General features: G+C 37.9%; 1 protein-coding gene across 6 annotated transcripts in view; it reads right to left on the bottom strand.

The window, feature by feature from the left end:
- Nucleotides 1-2067: 2067 nt before the first annotated feature.
- Nucleotides 2068-26409, bottom strand: part of PRUNE2 (prune homolog 2 with BCH domain) — a 136686-nt gene continuing 112344 nt past the window's right edge. For 3 of the 6 annotated variants that reach the window (XM_068666293.1, XM_068666290.1, XM_068666287.1), the window contains 9 exons: nt 23449-23625; nt 17744-17846; nt 15092-15223; nt 14850-14936; nt 11456-11554; nt 9373-9408; nt 8813-8851; nt 7256-7303; nt 2068-4973 (listed from right to left, as the gene is read on the bottom strand). In XM_068666293.1, the coding sequence (XP_068522394.1) occupies nt 4952-4973; nt 7256-7303; nt 8813-8851; nt 9373-9408; nt 11456-11554; nt 14850-14936; nt 15092-15223; nt 17744-17846; nt 23449-23625 (743 nt within the window). In that variant the 3' untranslated portion in view covers nt 2068-4951. The remainder of the gene's footprint in view (nt 4974-7255; nt 7304-8812; nt 8852-9372; nt 9409-11455; nt 11555-14849; nt 14937-15091; nt 15224-17743; nt 17847-23448; nt 23626-26409) is intronic. The other 3 variants (XM_068666291.1, XM_068666288.1, XM_068666292.1) reach the window with 3 other exon arrangements.

Below are 26409 nucleotides of genomic sequence, written 5' to 3' on the forward strand. Positions count from 1 at the left end.
ACCAGAGCTGAGTACAGAAGGACAATCACTTCCCTAGACCTACTGGCCACACTGTTTCTGATACAAGCCAGGATGCTGTTGGCCTTCTTGGCCACTTGAGCACACTGCTGGTTTGTGTTCAGCCAGCTATTGATCAATACTCCCACGTTCCTTCTCCGCCAGGCAGCTTTCCAGCCACTCTTCCCCCAGCTTGTAGGGTTGCGTGGGGTAGTTGTGCCCCAAGTACAGGACCTGGCACTTGGCCTTGCTCAACCTCATACAGTTGGCCTTGGCCTAGCACCCCAGCCTATCCAGATCCCTCCATACAGCCCTCCTACCATCAAGCATATCAACACTCACACCCAACTTGGTGTTGCCTGCAAACTTACTGGGGGTACCCTTGATCCACTCATCCAGATCATCGATAGCAATATTAAAGATAAATGGCCGCAGTACTGAGCACTGGGGGACTCCACTAGTGATTGGCCTCCAGCTGGATTTAACTCCATTCACCAAAACTCTTTGGGCCCAGCCACCTAGCCAGGTTTTCACCCAGTGAAGCCTTGAGCAGTCAGCCTCTCCAGGAGAATGCTGTGGGAAACAGTGTCAAAGCCTAACTGAAATCTAGGTAGACTTCAGTCTTTCCCTCATTCACTGAATGTGTCACCTTGTCATAGGAGATGAGTTTCGTCAAGCAGGACTCGCCTTTCATAAACCTATGCTGACTGGGCCTGATCACCTGGTTGCCCTGTAGATGCTGCATGGTGGCACTCAGGATAATCTGCTTTGTAAGCTTCCCTGGCACCAAAGTCAGACTGACAGGCCTGTAGTTTCCTGGATCCTCCTTTCAGTCCTTCTTGTAAATGGCCATTGCATTTGATAGCTGACAGTTGACTGGGACTTCCCCTGACAGCCAGGACTGCTGATAAATGAGGGAAAGCAGCTTGTTGAGCACTTCTGCCAGCTCCCTCAGTACCCTTGGGTGGATCCCATCTGCCTCCATAGACTTGCATATGTCTAAGTAGCTTGGCAGGTTGCTAACCTTTTCCTTGTGGATTATGAGGGCTTCATTTTGCTCCCCATCCCTATCTACCAGCTCAGGAGACTGGGTACCCAGAGAATAACTGGTCTTTCTGCTGAAGACTGAGACAAAGAAGTCATTAAGTACCTCAGCCTTTTCCTCATCTCTTGGCATTACTTTTCCCTTCACATCCCATAAAGGATGGAGATTCCCCTTAGACCTCTTTTTCCTGTTTGTGCATTTGTAAAAACATTTTATTGTCTCTAACAGCAGTAGCCAGATTGAATTTACAAGCACTTCTTGTATATGAGATAGCTGTAATGAAGCCTGTTTCTGAGATCCAGTTTCAGCCCTAAATTATCAACACTCAAGTTTGATAAATCTTCATATCTTTCAAAGACTTTGCACTGAAAAGGTCTAAGAGCATTTATAAAGTTCCTCGCAGGTGAATTAAGAATCCATGGTTATCCTGTTCTAGCTCTTACGTGATGTCTCAGTGGCCAATGCTATGGGCCAGCCATCCAAAAGTCACCCAGACTTTAAAGTAATGGCAGTGCAAACTGACCAGTTTGAGAATTTAGGTAGACTGGGAGAATGATATATGCGACAGGTAGATGAGAGGACTGAGCATCCATCATCTCTGATTAACTTCAATACAATGTCAAAAAGTATGTTAAACTGCTCATGATGGTTTCACAGTGAACGCATTTCTGCCCCAGAGCTTTTGGTTTCTGCCTAGCATATACAGTGGAATGAGACTATCTGTGAATTTGATTTTCAGGTAAGAGTACAGTCACAAATGAGACAGCAACTTGTATTTTTTTCCAGGAACAATACTCCTACTATCAGCAAAGGAAGGACTGATATACATGAAGGTGAAGAGTAACATCAGGTGAAACAGAATTGCCTCAAATTTTGATTTTTAAAGAACAAGTAGAGAAGAATGAATGAAAAGGAAAAAAAATGTATGTGTATATAGTATAACTATGCAAAGTACTGTGAATTGAAACTGTCAAGGGTTTCCATGCACCCAGGGAATAAAGAAAAAACTTGGAACTGAAAAGAAATACTTCCAGTGATGGATTGAAGTTCTTTATTTCTGATTCATATATATATGTATGCATACAATGATATCAGATATCCTTGTATTGCTTAATCTATAATTTAAATCAGCATAGGTCTTTTAACAAAAAAAAAAAAAAAAAAGCAACTATTGATTTGTATTTGATCTGAGCACTCTCATACATGGTAGAAAAAATTTTTATATAAAAGATTATAACTTTGTGATTACATGTACTATATTCCTTTTTCAACAAACTACTAATTAATTAATATTGATACATTATTGTTAATATGATATATAACTGCCATATCATAACATTAAAAAACTTTTTAAAATATATTAATAAGCAAAGACAACCACACCTTGTTCTTGCAATCATTTTTGCACCATCACACTGGTGATGTGACACCTGGCTTAAACAAACTCCTACCTTCTCAGGCTGCCATTATTAGTCTATCAACGTTAATCAAATTAATTCTTATGTAGCTTTGCTGTTTAGTGATTCTACACAAAGCCTTTAGAATGAAATTCACCTCTGGGCTGCCATCCAATGTTAAGTGGTATGTAATGTCTTCCAACCCATTTATGTCTCAAAGACATGAAAATTTGTGCTGAACTTCTGCTTTGTGGTGAACTTCTCTTTCAGCATACATTCCTCTCACATACAGCCTAACACAAGTCAACTTGTCCATTCTAGTGGCTTGAACTACAAGTTTACAGATGTGGTTTCATGCTATAAAATGCTCTTCTGATCTAGATCTAGCTTAATTAGCAACTGGAAGTTAATACAAATATTAATTTGTACATAAAGCAATATCCCCAATATTCTAAGTGACAGCACTTTTATAAGGCAGACACAAGCCAAGATTCAAATATCTGAGAACTGTGCAAACTATCAGATCCTAATGATGACAAGGTCTGGTTATAGAGCAGCAACAATGGTCAGCAGGATTAGGCCCTCCCTTGAATGTGAAAGTTAAGAGGAACTGACAGAAAGATGTGATAAAACAGGCTACCTAGAGTGACAGATACAATGCACCAGCTGACAGTAGAGAGAAGGATTATAGATGTGCAGATATTTCAGTTTTGTTGCTGGCAGATAAGTAAGCATTTGGCAACCTCTTGCCTTTCTGACAAATTTGTCAATCTTCATTACAGTAGCTGAGCAACTGCACACAGTGATGGATGCTTGCTCCCTTGCCTACAGACTTCCTCTTGCAAATTTAAGATACAAATTGACACAAATGGAAATGTGCAAACCACAGAACAAAATTATCAACCTTTTAAATGAAGGACGAAATACAATTTTCACTCTCAGTTTAGATCCTACTGAAAAATCAAGGCTTGTGCTGTCCTGACTTTTGCTTAAATTTCATTGCCCAAGCAAACTTTGCTTGTCTTCTGTTTAATTAAGTGGGACTGGAGTTAGTGCATACATAAAATGAAAATTATAACTTCTAAGGATTGCTAATTTACAGACAAGTAGAGAATCCACAGATGTAATTCTAGGGCACATGAAAATCTCTTGAAGATGGGAATAATATTTCAGAGAGCGCATAATTCTGTTACTTCCATTAGGACATCCCACAAGGTAGAGGAGTCAGCAGGTTTGGCAAATGCACACAATACGTTCATTGGGGGAAGAGAAAGCATTGGTCATACTCTTGACTTTTTAAAGCAGACAAGCAGAATTCACTCAAGTAATAATTTGCACCATCTTGCAAAAGATGGTCTGAGACACTGCAGTTATTTTCCATTTGAGTATCAGAACTTACTACAGAGTCTTTCATTGAAGTATGCAGGACAGCAGCAAACAATAAATACTTGCTTTTTTTTTCTTCTTTTCATGTTTATACCGATATGTTTTATGATACAGACAACAAACTGCATTGTAATACTTATTTTTCATATTAGGCATACTTCAAATAATACTTTGACATATATTTCTAACAAATGATTGTGATTCCCAACTTTAAATTTATATATTTACCTTTCAGTCGTTAGTTGTTAGCAGAAAATACTAAGTGCATTTTTTTTTTGATATTCATAGCATTAGCCTTTGTGATTTCAGTTAGGATGCCATTCAAAGAGTCATAACTTTTTAAAAAAAAAACACTACTAGAAAAGCATTAAAAAACAACAATAATAAAATAATTAAATTCAAAGCCTTTTAGAACATCTGACAAAAATTTACAGGATTTGCTACCTCTCTAAAAGCTATGCTTAAAATAAAGAAAAAAGTAAGTGATTAAAATTATTTTGTTAGTCATTTGTCCTCTATGAAGTGTCTTTAATAACTAATTATTATTTTTAGAGTATCAGGCCTTTCTGTGAGAAAATAAGAAGTTATTAGTGTTAAATGAAGATGGGAAGACTTTTCATACAGCAGAAACAAACACTTTAAGGAAAGTCCTGCATTGTTTCTAGAATTATTTTTTTTGAACAATAAGCCTGCTGCTGCTCTTTGAAACAACTAAGCTAACATTTATTGTAATAATAACAATTCAATTATGCATAATGTTAATATGCTGAAGACTGGACTAAAACAAAAATCTACATCCTCATTGACTCATTCATGAGGCATACTGTTGGTAAAATATAATTTTAAACAGAAATTACACACATTTACAGAAACCAATGCTAGATGATATAGTGTTTCTAATGAAAACTCTATTTCTGAAAACAACAAATAGGTAGGTCCAAATTTTTGCTGTTTCCATGGCAACAGGATTGGCCCGTTTGGTCTTCTTAGATTGCAAAATGGTACCAAAAAAGTCATACCACAAACAAAATGAACCAAATTGGCTATTGCACACCATGGTCACAGGAGTCTGGGTGACGAAAATCCAAGCATACTCTCTTCTTCAAATGTTTGGCAGTGATGCTTGTTATTTCAGGGTCATGTCAATGCTATATATTAAAAAAGAAACAAAAAAATATGAAAGAAAGGACATTAGTGGGATGGTACACATGGCCAGTCATTTCCACAATCCTGGCCTCCCGCAAAGTGTTGAGCATCTCATTTACTTAAATGCATCAGTGTCAAATAATTTACACAGATCCTACCTCACTTATGTAGAAAATACAGAATGTTGCTGCTTTCTTGAAACCTATTAACTACATGCACAGCAATTTCAATCTGAGTAGCATTGGACACCAGCCGTGGAAAGATCCACTGGTGGGATGACACCACAGTAGGGTAAGACATGGGTGCCTCTAAGAATATTTCTATGAGTATGGTTTTGGCATTTAGTGCAAATAAGTTATCAAATTCTTTGGAAGTATTCTTTAGAATAAGAAGTTGTCATCCCAAACATTGCATCAAGACACAATTTCCCTCTTGGAACACATAACTAAAAAACATCTTGAATATTTATGACCTCTGAAAGTCACTATCAGTTATAGAACACACAGAATTCTTCACAGTGGATTATTTTATAGCGAAACCTTTTTAGAAGTCACGGGGTAGTGGAAGATGTTAAACAAAACAGTATACAAAAGAGCATGACAATAGATACGAAAAAAAAAAAACAACAGCAGGAGCAACCTAAGAGGTGGGCAGACTCCAGAGAGGTTTCAGCAGAAACCATACAGAGAAAACGGCTGTGTAAAACTGCTGTGATCATTGTGGAGATATTTACACAGGAAATCCTGAAGAAATTACACCAGAAGTGTGTGATACGACCACAGAAAAATTACTGACACTTCCGAAGGAAGATACATATTTATGCAGAGAAAATAAATGTCAGGAATTGACATTAATTCAGTCACAGCTATACTTGTTTAAGCTAAATACAATTTTTCTTCTCATATTGCTTTTTATAAGCTGCTCAGTGTCTTTTTGTGAAAAACAGAAAGTTTATTCAAGCCACCAAAAGGTTTACACCATAAATAGAGTCTTTAACAGGTTATTTATTTTTTCTTCTCATACTTTAAAAAAACCACAGTTCTCATATTGACTCATTACAGAATAAACTGTATCTGAGAAAAAAAAAAAATAAAAATGTTTAGAGATTTTATGTCAACAGCTCAGGAATCAAGAGTTTAATTATTAATTCTAACCAGGTGTAACACTGTGGTAGTTTACTAAAGTATGACTTTATTTGAAAAAAAAAAAAAAAAAAGTGGCAAAAAAGCTCCATTTTGTTTATGCACCTGTTTTGCTGTATGTACTTCTGGTTATTTGTTTGCTTACTTCACGTGATGGGATCTTTTACCTAAGAGTCAGGTGAATGCTATTTCCTGAACAGTATTTCCATGTGAGACACCAGTGTGTTACTAAGTCACAGTCAGGTGGGCAGGGACAGCAAAGTCCACAATCACTTCTCCCTGGTACACACTGGGCACAGTACACAGACTGCTGCAATGGCTACTCCACCTGACATGCTGTTCCAGCAAACACACAGTTTGTGCTCGTGTGACATGCTGTGGCTACAAACATCCTCACTGATGTGCAGTGAGAACAGAGCAGGTTGCGTGCTTCGGTTACGGCATGACAGAGGAGCAGTATGCCAGAGGAGACATGTTCCCATTTCCAAGGGAACCAGTCTGGCTTTGAAAGTGAAAGAAATTAAGAAATTGGAATTTATTTAGGCAAATAACTATGTAAAAAAGCTGAGATGCGGAAAAAGCAAAGAGAAGAAAGGCATCAAAAGGACAACCCAGAAGCTGAAGTCAAAGAGAAGACTCTTTAAACCTCTTGGTGAGAAGGGCAAGTGTACTGGGTCTGGCTGGGATGTTAACTTTCCCTGCAGCAGCCCATACAGTGAGGGAGCAGTTGTGGTGTTCAGCTGCCTAGCACGGTAAAACCACCACAGTCTTTTGAGACTGCAAGATTATCACCCTTTGAGAAAAACCCATGTGATTATCTTCCCTCTGATCATGTTGCATGATTTCTGTCTTTCACATAACTTTTCTTTAAGTCTTCCACATAACCTGAAGATCCTCAGGCTAAAAACTGTATCTGTCTCTGAAAATTGTCAAGAACACTTCACACATCTGCAATGCAAATAGAAAAAATCTCAACTGCAGTGTTTTTTCTGCTTGCATGTATTGAATCAAGTTCCTGAAAATAAACAAAAGAGCATTTAGTTCTCCAGAAAGCTTTATGGAGTCTACCCAGTCTCTGTTCCTAGTAATATGGTGTGAAATAATGTTGAAAGAAAATGACAGTATTAGGCACAAATTCTTACTCCTGTTCCACTGAAGTGATTTCTGGATCATTTGAGAGGCAGCTAGTTCTGGGCACAAGGAAAAAAGAGGAAGCAGTAAACATTTCTTCTGTGTTTCTTTCTTTCTCTCTTCAAATATGAAATCTTATTTGGGGGATGTAGTAACTAACTGTAGTGAGTACCTTTGGTTGCACAAACACATAAATGCTGTTGACAGGAATCTAGTGAGCTTTGTGCCTACAACACCAATTAGTTTGTATAATAATTTTTTAAGATATTTCTTTAGGTTGGGGAAGCAAAACACACTACAGTGACTTCATACATCCAACAATAACAGTAATTAATGGTACCTCACATGAATGTTTAGTTCCCCTTTCACATGTTATGCTGCAGCCTGCCCTGTTTTAAATTGAAGGCTTAACAAGAAAACAGTTTTTTGTTTTTTTTTCCCCACAGTTTTCATTGCAGTATTATCCAATGTATTTGAAAATGTTTGAATAGAATAGATAGAAATTACATTTCAGGGTTGTGTGGGTCTTTTGTTTAACAAAATGTCCAGGTGGTATCAGATAACTACTTATGTGAATTTATTGCTTCTGAGGCAATTTAATTGTTAGAATCAAAAAACGTTGGCAAGTGTTTTGGATATTTCTCTTTGGTCATTTTAAAAGCTTATCTCAGGAGAGCTTGTGAAAAATGTGTACCATAAATAAGGATAAAAAATTCTACAAAGAAGTTGAAAGATGAAAATTCTGAAGTATATAGGTTAAAGAAGAGTTAAAGGAAGGAGGCAGAAAAAAAATAAAAAAAAAAACACCCTCTGGTTACAAAAATTGCAGGGAAAACGTCACACTTGATTCCCTTCTGTGGAATCCTGTATAAAGGACGCATGGAAAAAGTGCAAAGCATAAATGATCTCTAAGTTTAGTTTAGAGAATCAAGGACTGTGTCCTTCCAGTTAAAGATTTTTATGGCACTTCACACCATATTGCCTTAGCATCTTAAAGCCAAATTACAGTTGTGAGTTTAAAGTACCTGATCATCATCTGACACTGATTTATTAAGTTACCACAGGTGACACAATATTAACAAGTATTAATCTACTAGCCCTTCAAACCAACAGTGGAAAGAAAGAAGTTACTACTTGCCTTAACAGAGAATGTGATGTAATAACCATTGTTAACTTTGGAAATTGTAAAAAAAAAAATCATTTTCAAAAAGAATGATATGAACCTCCTAAGAATTATTAGAACCATGTGACACAGCAGATGAAATAGAAAAATGCTTAATAAACCACTGTAATGGAGTAAAAAAGTGACTTCAATCCTCCCTGTGACTGTAGAACATTGCCAAAAAATAGCAATTTTTTTTTTTTTTAAGAGTGTGCTTACTTCTTTCTGTGACCCAGCTGTATAAAAGCAGGCTGCTTACAGTGAGAGGGGAAGTCAATTCACAGATGTGGAAACTTACACAATAATTAGAACTATGAACTGATTGTTGTACCAAACATATTGCATTCAATCCATCCCTGTGAACCAAATAAATATAATGCCAGCATCCAGCTGAAAGCTATCTTACTTAGCTGTTTCTGAAGCTTCCCTCAGCTCTTCATCCAGTCTGCATGAGTAAAAGTTATTGATATAAAGAAACAAAGAAGCAAGCAGAGCATAAGAGAGAAGCAGAGCAATAGCAAAGCAAAGAACAAATAGAATACATGCTTCTAAAATAGGTACCCAGTATTACGCACAAACCCTGAGGCTCTTCAGTTTACTATGATATTATTTATTTCTATTCTCAACCCAATCTTAATTTGCAACTCCTTTTAAAAATTATTTGGAGGCAGAAACATAAAAGCAGCAGGGATCTGAGGCATGCCCAGTGGACAGAGCTGAAAGCATTCAATTGCTCTATCAGATAGAATCAAAGTAGCTGCAGCCCGGGCCAAATCAAGGACATTTACAGTTGAGTAGGTTTTGTTTGCAAAGGAGGCTGATCTCAACAGCTTGAAGGGGAAAGTAGGATTCCACAACACTGGAAGGCCTCTCTCATTCAGCTATTGAGGTCACCTGTGGGTGAAAGGCTGTCACACAGATTCAGTCTGCTATGAGCAGTAGCGTGGGCTAGAAAGCAAGTTTTACCTCATTCTTCTCTTAATACACTTCTCTTCATCATACCTTACAAGATAAGAGTGGGTGAAGGAAGAGAAAAGACATGCAAGTTCATATGATACACCAGGCACATCATATCTCACTTCAGTAAAAAACTACCAGACAACAACACAATCCAAACCCTGGCATAAACCCACATACTCGCTACAGGTGGGGTTCCTCATAACCACAGTGGTATGTCTGTTCTTGCTGGTGGAGTAATTAGACTGCTGAACGGTGCATTTTGTATTATTTTGTTACAGTAATCCTCCTCAACCTGAAGCAGAAGGGAAGCTAACACCTGAATTCATCTCTGCTCTTCTCCCTTTGGCATGGGAGTAACCACTCACAGTGCCTTCAGTTCACACCCACTTCATATCACATCATGACATTTTGATAAAGCTTGCCACCAATGGGCACATTTGTCACATTTTGATTTTTGTCTTCAGCAAAATCATGATCACTCATCTGGCTGCTGATGACAAAACACAGGCAGTTTGCTAAAATTTCTTAAGCTCTGAATCCTAGTCTCCACAGACCAGTGCTGTGATTATTTCACCTTTGGTTTCTGAGGTGAATGGACTTTATAGGGAAGAAAAGAAGTGTGTAACACAGGATGCGTGCACTGCTATAGACAGGGTAACAGTGAAACACAGCAAGGAATGCAAATAGAGAAATACACTGGAGTATTAGGTTAAGGTCTGTATTAAAGAGGACAATTAAAACTGTTTATGGAAAACAAAAGAGAGAGGACAGGAATCAGGGAGAGAGGGAGGCTGAAGGAACTGTAGGGATGTTAAAACATCTTGGTCATCTCTTACCAGGTGACCAATGACCTCTGTGTTCTACTTTCCTTGTACTTCTACTTTTTACTCCACTTCTAAGACAGTCACAAAACCAAACAAATTTGAGTGAAAGTCCCTCTCACACCTGATTTCATGACTATAATTTACTATTTTTACAAGTGCTGTGCAGACCTGAGCTTCACACTTCCTCCCTGGATTGACACCTCAAGAATGAGAGCAATCACCAGTCTGATGAAGAGCTCATTATGCTGCTTTCACCTCTGTGAGGCAGGTGTGAAAACTCTTGCCTGGGCTGAAGAGATCTGTGACAGCTCCAAAATAGTGTTCTTCATACCAAGTCACTGATAAACCATAAGGAAAATACAATCATACTTGTCTATTTACTCACCAAAACAGAACGCTTGCCTGTTCAAAACCTAGTATATTTAATAAAAAGAAGAAAAGCAATACAGTCCCCAGCAGCAAACCTTTGTAATAATGACTAACATGAAAACCATAATAGATTTCAAAGGTTTTCAGTCTAGGTATACCACTTCAGTTTGTTTTGATATCTGAAAAAAAAAAGCCAGCTCAGTTGAGTAATTGAAATTAACTTCCTTCCTTCAGAAATACTTGCATTTAGAAAAACTTTAAACATAAGAGGCAAGAACTGAGCCATTGTTTTTCAGTGGCTTTGTTTGAAACATCAGAGATCAACAAGAAAATGAATGGCCCATCTGGGTTGCCAGTGTCTTTTGAACAAGATTATCTCTGAATTATGGTTTCAGTTCAAAGCTCTGTATTGCTAAAACTTAACACTTCTACTTAAACATTGGTAAAAGTTATGCAAAGACATAGCACACAAGTAAGCTGATAACTAACTGTAGAAGGGTCAAACTTTCCTATTTTTTTTCTGAGTTACAGTTAGCGAATAAACAGTCTGTTCCAACCCAGATTATATAGGCATAGACGTGATGAAAGGACTATGAGCCTGAAATCTTGTCTTCATTTTACCAGTAGTATTATTTGGTCCAATACAAAACTTTCCTCTTTCTATAAGCTTTGGGTCCCCTAGGATTGCATATTTATTGCGCTTTGTGTTTCATCAATACAGCGTTTTCCTTCTTCAGGGTTTAATAGTGGAGTTTTTTTTGTGGAACAACACGTAAGCATTTGTCACAGAAACGGGTAGAGGTTTTCTATTTTTCTTATAGATGCTGAAACACTGTTACTAGTTTGTGAAAATACTTTCTCTTAGACCAAGTACATTCTGTCTCTACACCACTTACTTGACTATACTATCCGGTATGTGCACGTATTCCATTGGAATCATCTCACGAAGCTCTGCCAACGTGTTGACGTACTGTATTTTACTACTGAACTTAGAGCTGAAACACAGAAACAACATATGTCAATTGACTTTCCTCCTAAGTTTGACTGACCATATGCATACCTGAGGCCTAGTTAGACTGAAATCAAGACTAGACTTTTTTTTTTTTTTTTTTTTTTTTTTTGTTCTTTGGCTAGGTTAGATGACAGTATTTAGAACAGTATTATAAAATTGCAATGCCTACATACTGGGCAATGAGATTAGTTCTGCAGTTAGGAGATGTATTAAAATTACAAAAAGAACCAAATCCTCTGCAGCACACATACATTTAAAGAAAAGATGGAAAACATTCACTTAAGGTGATCATGACAAATTAACATTTATATTTAGCTATGATTCTCAAACATAATACAGCTGAACATCCACATTTGTTTAGATGAGTACAGATCTGATTGGGTATGTGTGTGCCTATTCTTACTGCAGTGGCTGAAATACTTCCCTTGTTTAGTTCAGCTGTGCATAACGATCATTTATTGTGTTTGAGAAATGAACACTGAGAAAAAGGCTAAGGGTGTTGAGAAAGCATACTTTAAAAATATAAACTACTCGCTTATTTAACCTGAATTATTTAATATGTATTAGCTTAAGTGAAATCTCTCCTTCTCATTTGACTCATAAAGCAATCATCCAAATCCAGCTCTGGTTTCATTTATATAGTCTTTCAACATCAGTAACAGTGACAGATTGAGCATAAATTTTCTTAAGTGTTAGGCCATGTAAAACACGATATATATTTTCTTATTCGCTGATGATTTGAGGTTATGACCAGACAATGTGAAGCATCTGAAATAGCTGTGAGCAAAAGGTTACTTCCCCTCACATTACCATACATACCTTCTTATGAAGGTAAAGTGAGACAGCTAAAACAAGAATACATGAAGGTACTGTGAATAGTTAAGGTCACCCGCTTTCATTTCTCTTTGTACTGTCATTCAGCACACACAGTGGAGCATGCCAATGGTTATGTTTTAAGATGAGGAAATCACCCATAATTGTCCAATGAAAGACATAGTAACAGATGGATAATTCTTAGCATTTTATCCAAAATGTAAGAGGAGGAGGAGGAGGAGGAGGAGGAGGAGGAGGAGGAGAAACTCTCAGTGACTTGACTGTCCCTTGCCGTTTTGCTGTCTTTTAGTTTCTTGATTCCTACTGGTTTGCCCTCAATCTCAGCTGAAACAGAATTAAAATTAAGTGGCTTAGCTATCTTACTATCTTGGGACCTTCTCTCCTTGCCTTGGGAGCAATTCATTTCTTACTCTAAAATTCCCACAGTACATGTCAGTAGTTCAGTGAACAGCTCTGGGCTAGCAAACTATGATATAGACATTGGACTTCAGTCTAATCAAGTTTCTTTCTCCTTACATAGTGATTTTTACTGAATTAACTGTCTCTTTTTATGCCTTCCAGTTTTTTTACTCATCTCTCTCACACTGCTCTTCTGTCCTCAGAGAGGGGTTCAGCTTTCTTACATCCTCAACTCATCTTCCAAGTTGATGAATAGAAACCAAGTTCAAAATGAGTCAGCAACATGCCCTTGCCTCTAAGAAGGCTAATGGTGTTCTTGGCTTCGTTAGGTAAAGTATCACTAGCAGATCAAAAAAGGTGATCCTTCCCCTCTACTCACCATTGGTGAGGCCTCATGTGGAGTTCTGGGCCCCCTAGTACGAGAGAGACATGGACATACTGGAAGGAGTACAACAGATGGTGACCAAGTGCTTGAGGTGCTGGATGATGAGGAGTCTGAATAACCTCTCTTATGAGGAGGGGCTGAGAGAACTGGGACTGTTCAGCCTTCAGAAGAGGAGGCTCAGGGGGGGATCTGGACAATGGACACAAACTGGAACACAAGAGGGTCTGACTAAACTTCTTCACTGTGAGGGTGATGGTGCACTGGCACAGGTTTCCCAGAAAGGTAGTGGAGTATCCCTCCGCGGAGATCTTCAAGAACTGCCAGGACATGGTCCAGGGTAACCTGCTGTAGGTGGTCCTACTTGAGCAGAGGTGGTTGGATCAGATGGCCTCCAGAGCTCCCTTCAAGCCTTAACCACTCTGTGATTTTACCAAGTCACATTGGCCTTATGCCTTGCACACCTTTTTTCAGCTCCCATTTGCACTTCACTTTCTTCTGCTTCTGACTGAGACTCAATCTACCTTTTGGCTGAAATGGAGATTTGTAACTGGTCTCTATTGTATCTAGTTATGGACTGTTAACTTTGTTTGTCAAACTGTTTAGAGTGAACTTTATCACCAGTTTGGAAGTGCAAAATGTGTGGCTGCTCCGGGCCATCTCAAATAAATGACTCATGAATTCAAACAGGTGGGGCATATTTGATTTTACTGTCTACTCTTTTATCTGGAGCAAATAGTAAGCCAACTGAAACATCTCAGACACCAACTGCATCTAACTGAATCCCCTGTTATTACTGTTGATAATTCCAGGTGCTGGTTCCTGTGTTATTCTAGTATTTTCATTTGTCACTTTCTACTTGGTATTGAAGTTGTCACATGTGAAAGAAGAATCGCTGTTATGATTGCCTGTTGCAATTAAGCAGCAGTGCGAGCAGTCATTTTCTTCTCCATCCCACGGTTACCCTGTCAGGACAGCACACCTTGTGACAGACACTTTCAGCGTTCTCATCTGTATTCTTGGGGTAGACGTCTCTGCTGTCTCTCATGTGTAATTCTCTGTGTGGCTTCTGTACACAAGATGCGACTCCTCTTATTTGAAGCAACTCTTTCTCATGCCTGTCCGTGTGCTCTCCTGATCTCAGTGTTCCAGCTGTATACTTGTCCATCTTCTTCAAAAATTTTTGAGGTCTTCTGTATCTAACATGTCTTTGTTTTTTACCAATCAAAGTATTTTTGGTGGCAGAAAACCTTTTATTTGGAACCAGGTCTCCTACACTTTCAAATAGCTCAGGGCAGTCCCCTTGAATGAGCAGCAACTAACTCTTTTAAAACCAGAACTATAGCTTAATCTTGTTCTGTAGTCATCGTTTTTTACAATGGACTATCACCATATATAGACCCCCTTCCTACAAGCCTTTAAATAGGCTCAGAACAAAACAATTTTGAATAACTTATTTACCAATTCTTCATATACATATTGTACACAACTGCATTCCCACACAAATCAACTTTTTTTTTTCCCCACTCACTTTAGGGAAGTCAACTTTAACTGTCAAAATCATCCCAGCACAGATCAGTGAGAGATTAACAGCCATTTCTGTTGATTTAGGGTGCTTCTGTATTCTTAGGGACATAGCATTAAACCAGTATTCACTACATACCTTATAAAAGGTCGTGTCACAGCCAGGATTGTCCTGATAAACCATGATGGATGGACAATTATGAATGATTTCAAATTCTTCCTCAATCTAAGAAAAAGAAAATCAACAGTTTATTAAGAAAGTAAGAAAATACAAAACATACACAAAAATCATATACACTGAACACTGTCATACAGGGGAGCAACAGAAATGGACAATGTTTAAAATAAGAGGTGTGGATCACAAAGGAAAATACTACCCACCGTCGATCAATCATCTGGTAACATTTTTTCATCCAACCGAGTCCAGGCATCCTCCTCCTTGGTGTTGCTCCATTCAAGTATACAATCATATAGTCTTCTGCTACCATCAGCTCTAAGGTACTGATTACATACCTGATAAGAGAACAGAAGTCAGTATGTATTTTAAATTATTGATTTAAAAACACAATAAAAATCAGTCAACTAGGAATGTATCAAGGCCAACCAAGATACATGCCAACTGTCTTATGGCAAGACAGTGTTTTATTTTCTTTTAAACCAAGAGCAGACTTTCAGAACTGGTCTTCATACTACCTACCTCTAGAATTATGACTAGAAAACCACAATTCTAACTGTTGAGAAATGTGTCTTCATTATTAATTATCATGTTTGTTCAATGCAAAAATAATAAGGGTCAGGATAAGATACTTTTTTACAATTATTATGACCTTCAGATTACTGCTGCTGAATCTGTAACTGCAAGCTATAAATCTTTTGAACCTCAAAGATAATAGAACTTGACTATCAACCTGCCTTCCAAGGGGACAGTGCACTCCATGCCATTACTTCATTTTGTGATCAAAACGTTTCAAACAGTCATTAAATTTTTCAGCTCTGCATTAAGACAGACTATCCCCCCCCAGGGCCAAATTCACCTAGAAGAAGCTGGGTAGTCAGTCAAACGAAAGGGTAGCTTTAAATTCTTGGCCAGGACTATACACATGGATGCTTTGCTCAGTTTTAGTAATCCCTGCCTCACCTGGGAGCTCTTCATCACCAGAATGTTTAAATTGTTCTCTCTGCCTTCCAGCCCCAAGGCATGTCTGCCTAAAAACTACAGTGAAAAATTACTGAGTCACACCTTAGAAAACTGAATGCCTGAGAGTTCTACCTACAAAAGGCAGCTCTATCCTGGAGCATAATGGCCCCTTTCACAGGTGTATGTGCATGACTCATGATCTAATCTGACCCTTAAATTCCTTACAATGCAGTTTCTTTAAACAAGAGCAGAAAATCTAGTTCTCACAAAAGAGAGTGGCATTTTAACTGGACAGAAAATAGGCAGCAACTGAGTATCTAAGAGGGCAGCTGTTAATCACAAACTAGAGGTAGATCTAGATCAGGATCATGCTACACAAAAAAACAAAACAAAACAAAACTCTGAAGATATTTAATAATTTGCATGTCTCTCCAGACCCCTGTATATAGTGAACAGTAAAATTAAAAAAATAATCCTATCAGTTACTGGGTATGTTGCAAACTGTCAAGCTCCCTCTTACTTCAATGCAACTAATAGGCCTACATGTAAAAGACGGGGATGATATGACTTTTGTTTTCTGGTTCTTGTTGTGTTAAAAAGAATCAAGAATCTCAGCCTTAAAATTAGCTGAAGCCAGTCTGAACTCCCTGTTAAACTACCACTCCAGGAAAAGACTGAGACATAGAATGGACTTTGGCAATATCCCCAAGTGATGTGGAAAAGTCTCTTTAGGCTTGAAAACACTTTCTCTACCAAGTCCATTTACCATCAACTCTACCTGTGAACAAAGGTTTTGGGTGATGTCAGAGAACAGCTGTTTAATGTCAGTCACTGTTACCCTCAGCTTTGTGCCCTATTAACTTAAAACCTCTGCAGTAACTCTTCCCATCTAAACCACTGGGCTTTGTGTAAATCAGTTACTGTAGACGACATGGGGGACTTAAAAGGCTTTACCAGCCGAACTCCAGCAGTTGGTCTGACCTGGAACAAAAGCAATCTCATTTTTCACATGTAGACACAACGCTGAAGGCTTTGCCTGTCACCATGGGCATCTTCAAGGACTGGAGTTTTACAGAGAGTGGGTCTGGGCTCTTGCTGCAAGGTTTTGTGCCTTGTAAGCTGCAGATGGTGAAGGCCAGGCCTCCGCTGGCTGCTGAACTGACATACTGGGTATTAGCATAAAGAACTCCGGAATGATTGATTTTTCAGCAGCTGTAAGTGGAACTAGCTGGTGGCACTTGGGGGAGTTGCTGCCTTCACAGTTTTTGGCTGCCAAATGTAGTTGCTACTAGCAGTAATTTCACTGTGATAAATGTGGGTTTATTTGGTCAAATTTGTGTCCTGTCCAAGAGACACCACTTATAACTGAATCAGAAGCAGCTGGAGTCAGAAAAAAACGCTTTGCACTGTTTGTGCCAGCAACTGCCATTTATCCTGTATTTTTCAAACAAGTGTCAGAAAATGGTCCTGTGACTCCTGAACACAGACACAGCATATATTAAAAATATCATGTACAATGATGTATCATGGCAGTGTATAATAAAAAATGAAGAGTGAAAGGCAGTCTGGTGGTCGCAGGCCCTGCTGATTGCTCTCTGTAAGGACTGGAAATCGCTAGTGAAACAGTGGGATGATTGTGAGTACAAGAAGCTGAAGACACTGTATTCCTTATCTTTCATGGAGATACTACAGTCAAATACACCTTAATTTGGGAGGGTGACTGGGTAAGGAATAGTACAGTAATACACCACTGAGCAGTTTATCTAAAACTGCTATTTTGCTATTTTCAGATTGCTCCCCTTCTAATGACCCATGTTACCTCTTCATTAAAGACAGGTTATCTCTCACTACACAATTTTGAGAAGACTCTGTCACATTGTTCACATATCACTCACAGGAAAAGATTTTCCATGACATAGTTGTAATCAGTTCGGCTGCTGTCTGGCAAGAAGCATGCAGCAAACACAATGATAGCATTCAGACCATCACCATAGTATCCTGTGGAACAAACAAAAACGCATTTTTATTTTTGTCAAAGGCTCTTACCAAGATAAATTTAGAAAGAAATCTCTAAGTCCTGGAATAGTTAGATAATGTCTCCTGCTGAAGAAGACAGAAAATGAATGAATGATCATCAAGTAATAAGTAGGATAGTGAGTTATGTTGAATTCCTGGAAAACATGCTCAGCATAACTAAGAGTAAACATTTTACCAGCAAAAAAGCCTCATTCTACTTTGTAAGGAATGCAATTCTATCTGAACTCCTGGTTCGTTACATCTCTATTGCACTTGTGTGCTCACAAGGTCTCACAATCCAGTTTCATTTGTCTTGTGCAGCTCCAAAGGCATCAGGATATGACAGTTATGACTGCATGACACTATACCTCAAAAGCTCCTAAGGATCAGTTAAATTATTTGCTGCAAGTTCTGTATAAAATATTTATTTACTGTGGATACTCCAATTGTCCAATACCAATCAATCAATCAATACAATATCAATCTTCTTCACAATCTTTTGCAGTCCCTACAGATTTCTGTTACAAAATACATATAAAGTACTCCTGCATTTCAGATAAAAGTCTGGGATTTATTTAAAAGATACGTGCAATTAGGAGGCAATTTATAAAGATTTGGGAGAAATGGTTGCATGTAAATACTACTAGAGACACACGGAGATCAAGGCTGTTTATGCTGAGAGGAAGATTGAAAGGCTTTCAAAAGAGGCTGGGAGAAACTAACCGTGAAGGAGACAATGTTTGTGGAGGAAACCCTGAATTTCCCTAGGAGATAGGAACACATTCCTGACAAAATTCAGGATAATGCCAGCATCCACGCTGCGCTTTCCTAAAGAGATTTTAGGACTTTTACACTGTTGGTTTTTTTTTTTTTTTTTTGGATATTAGTGAGCAGTATGCTAGCCTAACTCAAATACTTGCAGTATTTCCTGTATTGTACCCAGCAGCAGAGTAAAACAGAATTCCTTATGGAAAGGATGGAAAGGCAGGGATCACATGTAATCCATGTGTGAACCAGAGAGCAGCTGAGGGACTAGTTTTTCTTCTCCTTTCTCATTCAGCACCTAAAGTGAGTCTCACCTAGATGAAGTAAGGAAAGCTAGAAGACATTTATATCAAGGAATCCATTTTTATGTGGCTTTGGAAAATGCACAATCCCTGACAAAATGGATGCTTCAAGACACATGAGCTCTTCCATGCTGAGAAAAATCACAGCTGACTAATCTCAGTACTATGCCAGCCATAAAGACATGCACAGAAGTGCTCTTCATTCATGGCCCTCAGGTGTTCCTTAAAGGACTGAAAAACACCACTGCTTTCCCATTTATGGTGTGTGGGGGGTGGGTAAGCCTCTGAGGCATGTCAGGAGTCTCTTGCTTTAAGCCATATTACTTCATATCAAGGCATTTCAAAGCAGCTTGTTGAAGGATCATGCTGGACTTCCTTCTTGCAGAATTTGATTTGGTGGGTTTGACTAAATATAATGAATTGGGTAAACTGACAGTGTTTATTTGTTTTGTCTACATCAAATTGAGAATGCTAGCCTAGACCTCATCCACTGAGGAAGAGTTTGTACACTGCAGGAGGCTTGCCATCATTAGTCTAAACTCCCTCCATGATTCTGGCATGGAAGGGATATTCCAGTTCTGTATAGTAACCTTCCTCTGGCTCCCAAGATCCAAGGGCTTGCTGATCTACAGATGGGCTTGCAGAGCTAGAGAAGCCACCATACAACAGCAGCCCAGCATTTGTCTGTCCACTGTCCTCTGCAATACCGCGCTGTGCCTTTCTCCTTGCTTTTGGAGAACACAGACAGGCAAAAGAACTCAGGATTAGGGAGCGAATTTAAGCCAAATGACTATGTGGATATAACCAGGTTAAGGCACATGACATAGCATGGTATGGCAAAACTCCAACTCATGTTGCGATCCAGTAACATGAAGCTATTGTTATAAATATGGCTGACTTTGGAAAACCAGTAAAGATCTCAAGCTCAAATTCAGAGAGTAGCATCGCATTCTCTAGCACAGATATACACAAGGAGGGGGGACAAAACTCCTCTTTTCAGCTCCTTCACCTTGGTGTGAAGAGATCGTTGTGAAGGAATGTCCTAGCCTTCTGAAAAGAAACAAATTAAAAACAACTCCACCTCCCACACTCACCACTTAATCTGAGTCTCTGATATATTTCCTTATTCTCAGATAGACCCACACATTTTCAAAGAGAAAACATTAAATTAATCTAGCCTACTCTAGCCTATCCTCAAATAAATCATTATAGAATAAGACATTATTTTTTCCCTTTGCTTTAGAAATAGAGATGGGATTTTCCTCCTTATACCAAAAAAATCCTTAAAAGATTTTCCAAGACAACTTACATTATGCTGCCACAAAGCAGTTTGCCCAACTGGCTCAGAAGTTTGGCACCAGGAGTTTACCCACCTGTAACAACTACCCAAGCTGTCAAGTTTTCTCACAACCCATATATTAAAATTATTTAAATTCTATACCTTCAGTGAAGAGCTCTGCCACTTCACAAACACAGAATTTAATACCAGTTCTTAATCACTATGATATGATTAGATTTCAGGCAAAAATTCCAATTAGGCCAGTGGAAGGCTAAAACTTACTGTTCATGCTCATTCTTTATCTTTGGCAATGGCTAAGTTACTGAGCAGCATCCAATTTAAGGTAAAGGAAACTCAGTGTTCTTTACCTTAGATTTGACTGATCTAAAAAAAAATGAGATGTCAGACATGTAAAAATCTGTAAAAAAATATACTGAAAAAAATAGCAAGTGAAATAAATCATAATATCATAGAATGGTCTGGGTTGGAAGGGACATTAATGATCATCTAATTCCAAACCCCTGCCATGGGCAGGAACCAGATCAAAACCCCATCCACCACCTTCCACTAGACCAGTTTGCTCAAAACCCCATCCAATCTGGTCTTGTTACCTTGGGAAACGGGGAGTACGCATCATGGAATTACTACAGAGTTATTACTCCAAATAAAAAGGATAGCATTTCCAAAATAAGGGCTCAAAGAAAGGTTTTGTCTTCTGGTAAGAGCAACTGCAACAAACCACTGGCACAAAGAATCCATGTTTTGATAACTTGTCAGATCTGGCAACCTAATTTAATAATTTGATTCAAAAAGAGGATAAACCGAAGTTGAAGGCAAATATTAAATCAGTATGAGATCATTCACACCTGCTACCTCACTCCTTATTGCAGAGACATATGGACTGAAATGAACCCCCTTTTTCATCACAACTACTCAACTGTATTACAGTGAGGTAAAGCAGAAAGAATCAGTGAAGTCTATTTGCCTATCAGTACTGGAAACCTAAATTTGAAACCTAAATTTGTATCCTGATTATTTCACATTGAGAACTGAGACGAATAGCTTAAACTACCATGGAAAACTCTACATTGCTATATCCTTTACAGTTACTATAAGAGATGTCTGCCACTGAAACTAATACTTAAACTGTCAAGCAATACCCAAGTACGGGCTACTTCTCCACCCACTAAAATGGAATGGTATTCATTTTTCATATAGGCTGATATATATGTATACATCAGCATCTAGCAGAATTATATACATGACAGTTTCCACCACAAATGTATCTAGATTACTTTACAACATAAAACAAAACAAAACAAAACAACCAACCAAAAAACAAAACATAAATAAATACCATTAACAAAGCCTCAAAATCTGATGATTGTTTCCTAAATTATGCCATCTATGGCTATTTGCTAACCCGTGTCTGAGGTGTCATGACATGCATAAATCTCTGATGGTGCTGTTTTGACAAGAAAATGCTTGGGGGATTAAACATCTTCACTAATTTTGAATAAACCTTTTGCACACTGGACAATATAGGCATCTGCAGGCTAACCTCTAGGTGTTTTTAATGTAAATGTAGAAATGTGAGGATGACATCCTCAAGTAATATAGTATTTTATTTATGTAACAACACTTCTTTTTTACCAGATTGAGATTCAACACTGCAAATACACTGGAAACACTGGTTTAGCTTTAAATGATGCTATAGATCAGCAGCACTGTGCCAGAAGCATCCTCATATAAACACAAATCTTACCTCTGAGATGCTAAAGTACCCGTCTGAATTTATGTAGGATTAGAATAATTTATCTTTACCTAATACCATACTTAACAGCTGGCAAACTGTATCCCACAAACTTGTGGAATGCAAAGATAATCTAAACCTGAAACACCAAGGAAAAAACACTTAAATGGTTTTGCTTAACATTATTCTTTCAGTAGCTATAGTAATATTTACCCATTTGAATTAAATTATGCAGAAGTGTATTAGTAATGCCGTAACTATAAATTCTCCAGCAATGATAGGAAGCAGACGATCAAAAGAGACAATATAGTAAGCACTTGAGGTCATTTTCCTACTCATTTTCTGACTTCAAGTGTTTTCTTTGATATTGTATTTGATAGTTATTAACAAATTATGTGAAGAAACAAAAGAGTTGCTGGTGAAATGCTCTCAGCTGACAACTATAAATGGCAGAAAAATAAATTTTAGGAGCTTACATAAAAATTAAATGAGGAGCATAACCAGGGAAATGGAAGCCCAAGGGAAAATTATTATTTTTTCTTTTTCCATTTCAATTATTTAAATCTATGCACCCACTATCATAGAGCCTCATATCCCTTCATGCAAGAAGCTTTTGCTATAATCTAGAAAATAAAATTTTATATTTTTTTTTCTGTAGGACAATTTTTTTTCTTGATCTGAAGTTTTAGTCTACAATAACCAGATTGTTACTGACACACGTATCTTAGTTTATTTGTTGCTTCTGAAAGTGCTTTGTATTTAAAGTACTCACTGCTGGGTTGAAAAGTCTGACCAGGTTGATTTAGTCTGGCCTCACTACTTGCTTCACTCATGTAGTTACTGACAGTACCAGTGTAAGAAAGATCAAAATCAGGCCCTCTTCATCTTCCAAGAAAACTTCAGCTCTGTGCTGAAATTATGGACTGGGGAGTGAAGGTTACAAAGTCTTCCCATGTCAAGCATCACTTTTACAGGCGTAGAAACAGCAATAGAGAAATGTGAAACAAATACTGGCTAATCATCTAATCAAACAGGAAAGACCTGTCCTGATGCAAGTGTTGTTTTTCTGAAAATACTCTCTTATGAGGCCTCTTACTGGCTTCGGTTCATCTGAAGTCTTCTTAGGACCCTCAGCTGACAGTATATGCTCAAACTGTATTTTGAATTAGCATCCTATGACCAAACTGAAAACAGGATGGCTCGCTTCGGTGCTATGCCAGTAGCTCATTGATTCTCCTGCAAAAGAAGCTTGAAACTCCTTACATCATAACAGTGTCTTCCTAAGAATGATTAATATGGACCCTAAGATACAATAATGCTTCTGTAATTTGATGATGTTAGCTAATTCATGGCTTAAAACTGTGGCAGAAAAATAAACCCTCTCTCTTTGCTAATATGATAAGTGAACTAAAATGGAAATAAACCATGCTTAATAGAGCATGAATTTTCATATGAATCTAAAAAATGCATTCAAGGTTTTCCTACCTCCATGTGAAATAACCTTTTTGTAAGGTTCGATAACTTTCATATCAATTCTTTGTTCTTGCTCTCCAATAACCACTGTTCTCCATAACCTGTTGTCCTCTCGCTCCTCCTCGGCAGTGTACTCTGGAATTGATTCAGACTCCTCCTGGGAAGCATCCTTAACAGCAGTCTGCTCTTCTGAAAAATAAAAATGTATATTTTATATATTAATGGAAAAGCTCTAAATATTTTTTCTCTTACTTTCATTTAAGTGGACAATGAGTGTCATCAGACCACAGCAAGTATAAAAGAGGAAGGAGAAGGATAGAATTGGAGAGTAAGCAATTGGCTCTGATACAGTAGGAATATTGAGGTCTGGATTTCATCTGCCATCTGTCCTGTATTCCTTGTCCCTAACTGGAAGTAAACTCTGTTTGAAGGCCACTTTCTCTGAGGCAGATTCTCTGATATGTAACAAAAGCTAAGCCTATCACCAATTCCTTACTAAATTCCCATCTATTGGAATCTTTAAAGAATGTAGTTATGATTCTACAATTCTCTGTTTCAGCTCTTACCTCTTGATGTATCTGCCAATGAGTTAAAAATATGTTCAAGAAAAATGTATCAATGGTGAAAACAGCAATGGAAGATCAAGAAACATACACATGTACAAATAATGTGACCACAAAGTACGTTTCTCCTTAGGAACTGCAAATTAAGGGATTTTGAGGAGTCATAAGGTTGGGAAGAAGAACAAATTGAAAACATGATTTTTTTTTTAATTCAAACATAGTAATTAAAACTGGTTTAATACCTGCTGCTCAGTAGGTTATACATTGTGGAACTGAGGTATATGTTCATGCCTTCTCACAGTGCAATGCTCATGATGTTTAATAATATCCTTGGCGTTCACTTTTTAAATATTACTTATTCAGTGATATCGGAAATGATCTTACAAAATACATAAACCCCATAATTACAAAACTTATACAAAATATCTTAATGCAATTCTGTATGATGTTGATATTGTAAAGATACCAAGGGAAACAATAAGAAAACTACATGCATGCATCGTACTAGATCTCCCTGTGAAAAAGGGATTCTGCTTTACTGCCTGGAGTGTTGATGTTGCAGAGAAAGATGAACCAGTGTGAAATTCAGAAGAGAAATAAATATCTGTAGATAAATAGTAATTTGATTTGGGGGCAGACCTTCATCTATTTGCACAAACTGTTTGGAAATGCAACTTTAAGTCACCTAATGTAAAAATCATGAAAAGCTCAGTTAAGAAACAAGAGCAGGTTTTGAAAGAGAATACTTAAATGGAGGGTATCAGTGACAACAAACAAACAATAACTGTGAAACTGCTATTGACCAATCCCTAAATAAGTCAGGTGCTAGTTTAAGACATTGGTATTTCTACTCTCATCTGGTTTCTTGCACATTGCAGTTGTACTGACTCTTCTTTTCATCATTCTTCTACACTACAGGGTTTCAACATTTCGTGTTTTACACAGCCATCACTTTCCCAGTGACATGACCTCCTGAGTTGTGACAACAGTCTTACTTTTCTCAGTCGACTTTCAGTTTAAATGGACCATTAGCAGTCTGAGGATGAGAAGCTAAAAATTCATTGCTCTCTACGGTTTCAACAGCAATGTCTTCTCAGTACTTACTTGGGTTTGGCACAACACCACAGAACCACTGAGCTGTGGGAGATTATTTATGCTGGTAACAGCACAGCACATGCTGGTAACAGAAGGGTGACAAAAGTACAAAGGCTGTTAACCATGCACATAAACCATTCTTCCCTAGTTCTTACGACTATAATGATAGCTATCAGATCCATCCTATATATGTCTACTCACGTTGTCAGCTTATTTTGATAAATTGTGACTATTTTTGCCTTTTCTACTATCTGCAGGCTCATGTAATTGTATGATGTTTTGCCAATTAAGTATGTCTAAAATCAAAGTATATATCTGTAAAAATGTCACCAATCATTACATTTAGAAAACAACAACAAATCTGAGGACAAATGCTTGCCATAAATATAACTGCCACCAAAATCAGCAGAGTTGAATTTACTTACTTTAGGGTTTTTGCTTAAAGGCAAAATCTGTTCCATGGCAGACAGAGATTTTTGCTCTCATGCAGTGGTCACAACTATCTAAAAGTACGCGCGTGTGTGTGTTAGATTAAACCTTTGGTACATAATATTCCAACCATCTAGCAGCTCATCACTATGCTCTGCATCTACCCATAAGGAAATCAGCCTTCTAATGAGAAGTGACATTAGAGACGCTTATGCATGACTGAGTGCACAGCAATGCCTCTTTAGCAATATCACTTAAACCAATGCAACTGTTCCTGCATGCTCAAAAGAGCATACAGTGTTTTAAATTATAGTGACCTCACTAGCAACAAAGAATTTAAATGCAAGGGAAAACTCAATTTAAATGTAACCCTTTTTAAAGTTTCTCTCTGTTCAGATTGAAAAATGCTTATGATCTTCAGGTATTTACATTAGTGAATACAGTTCCCATGTGGTTCTTCAGGTACTAGCACGAGTGGATGTTATCACCCTATTCCGTGCACCATGAGGGTAAGTAAAGTAAGGCAGTACAAGACACTTTTATGCCACATGAGAAAAAATTATTGTCTTGAGATTAGTATGAGAAAGAAGAATGGAGTGTCTGTGGCTCTTCCTAAGTAAAACAAGACCAGTTTCGTATTTCAGGGTGTATCTATACTGCACAGCTGGCCCTGCTGAGAAAGCATATTTAAATTGGTGGAACAAATCTTGTTGCTCCATTACATGAGCTAGCTTTATCATGCCGTGCACACACCTTACATGTCTCAGGTTTCCAACCATACATGGGAATAGAAAAAGATCTTTCTTACTAACAAAAGACCTTTCTTACCATGCTGTGTCTATTTCATTTACACACTGCAAGCTCTTTGGTGCAGCTTTTGTACAGA

Source organism: Anas acuta, chromosome Z (assembly GCF_963932015.1).
Source record: "Anas acuta chromosome Z, bAnaAcu1.1, whole genome shotgun sequence".
NCBI classification, from domain to species: domain Eukaryota; kingdom Metazoa; phylum Chordata; class Aves; order Anseriformes; family Anatidae; genus Anas; species Anas acuta.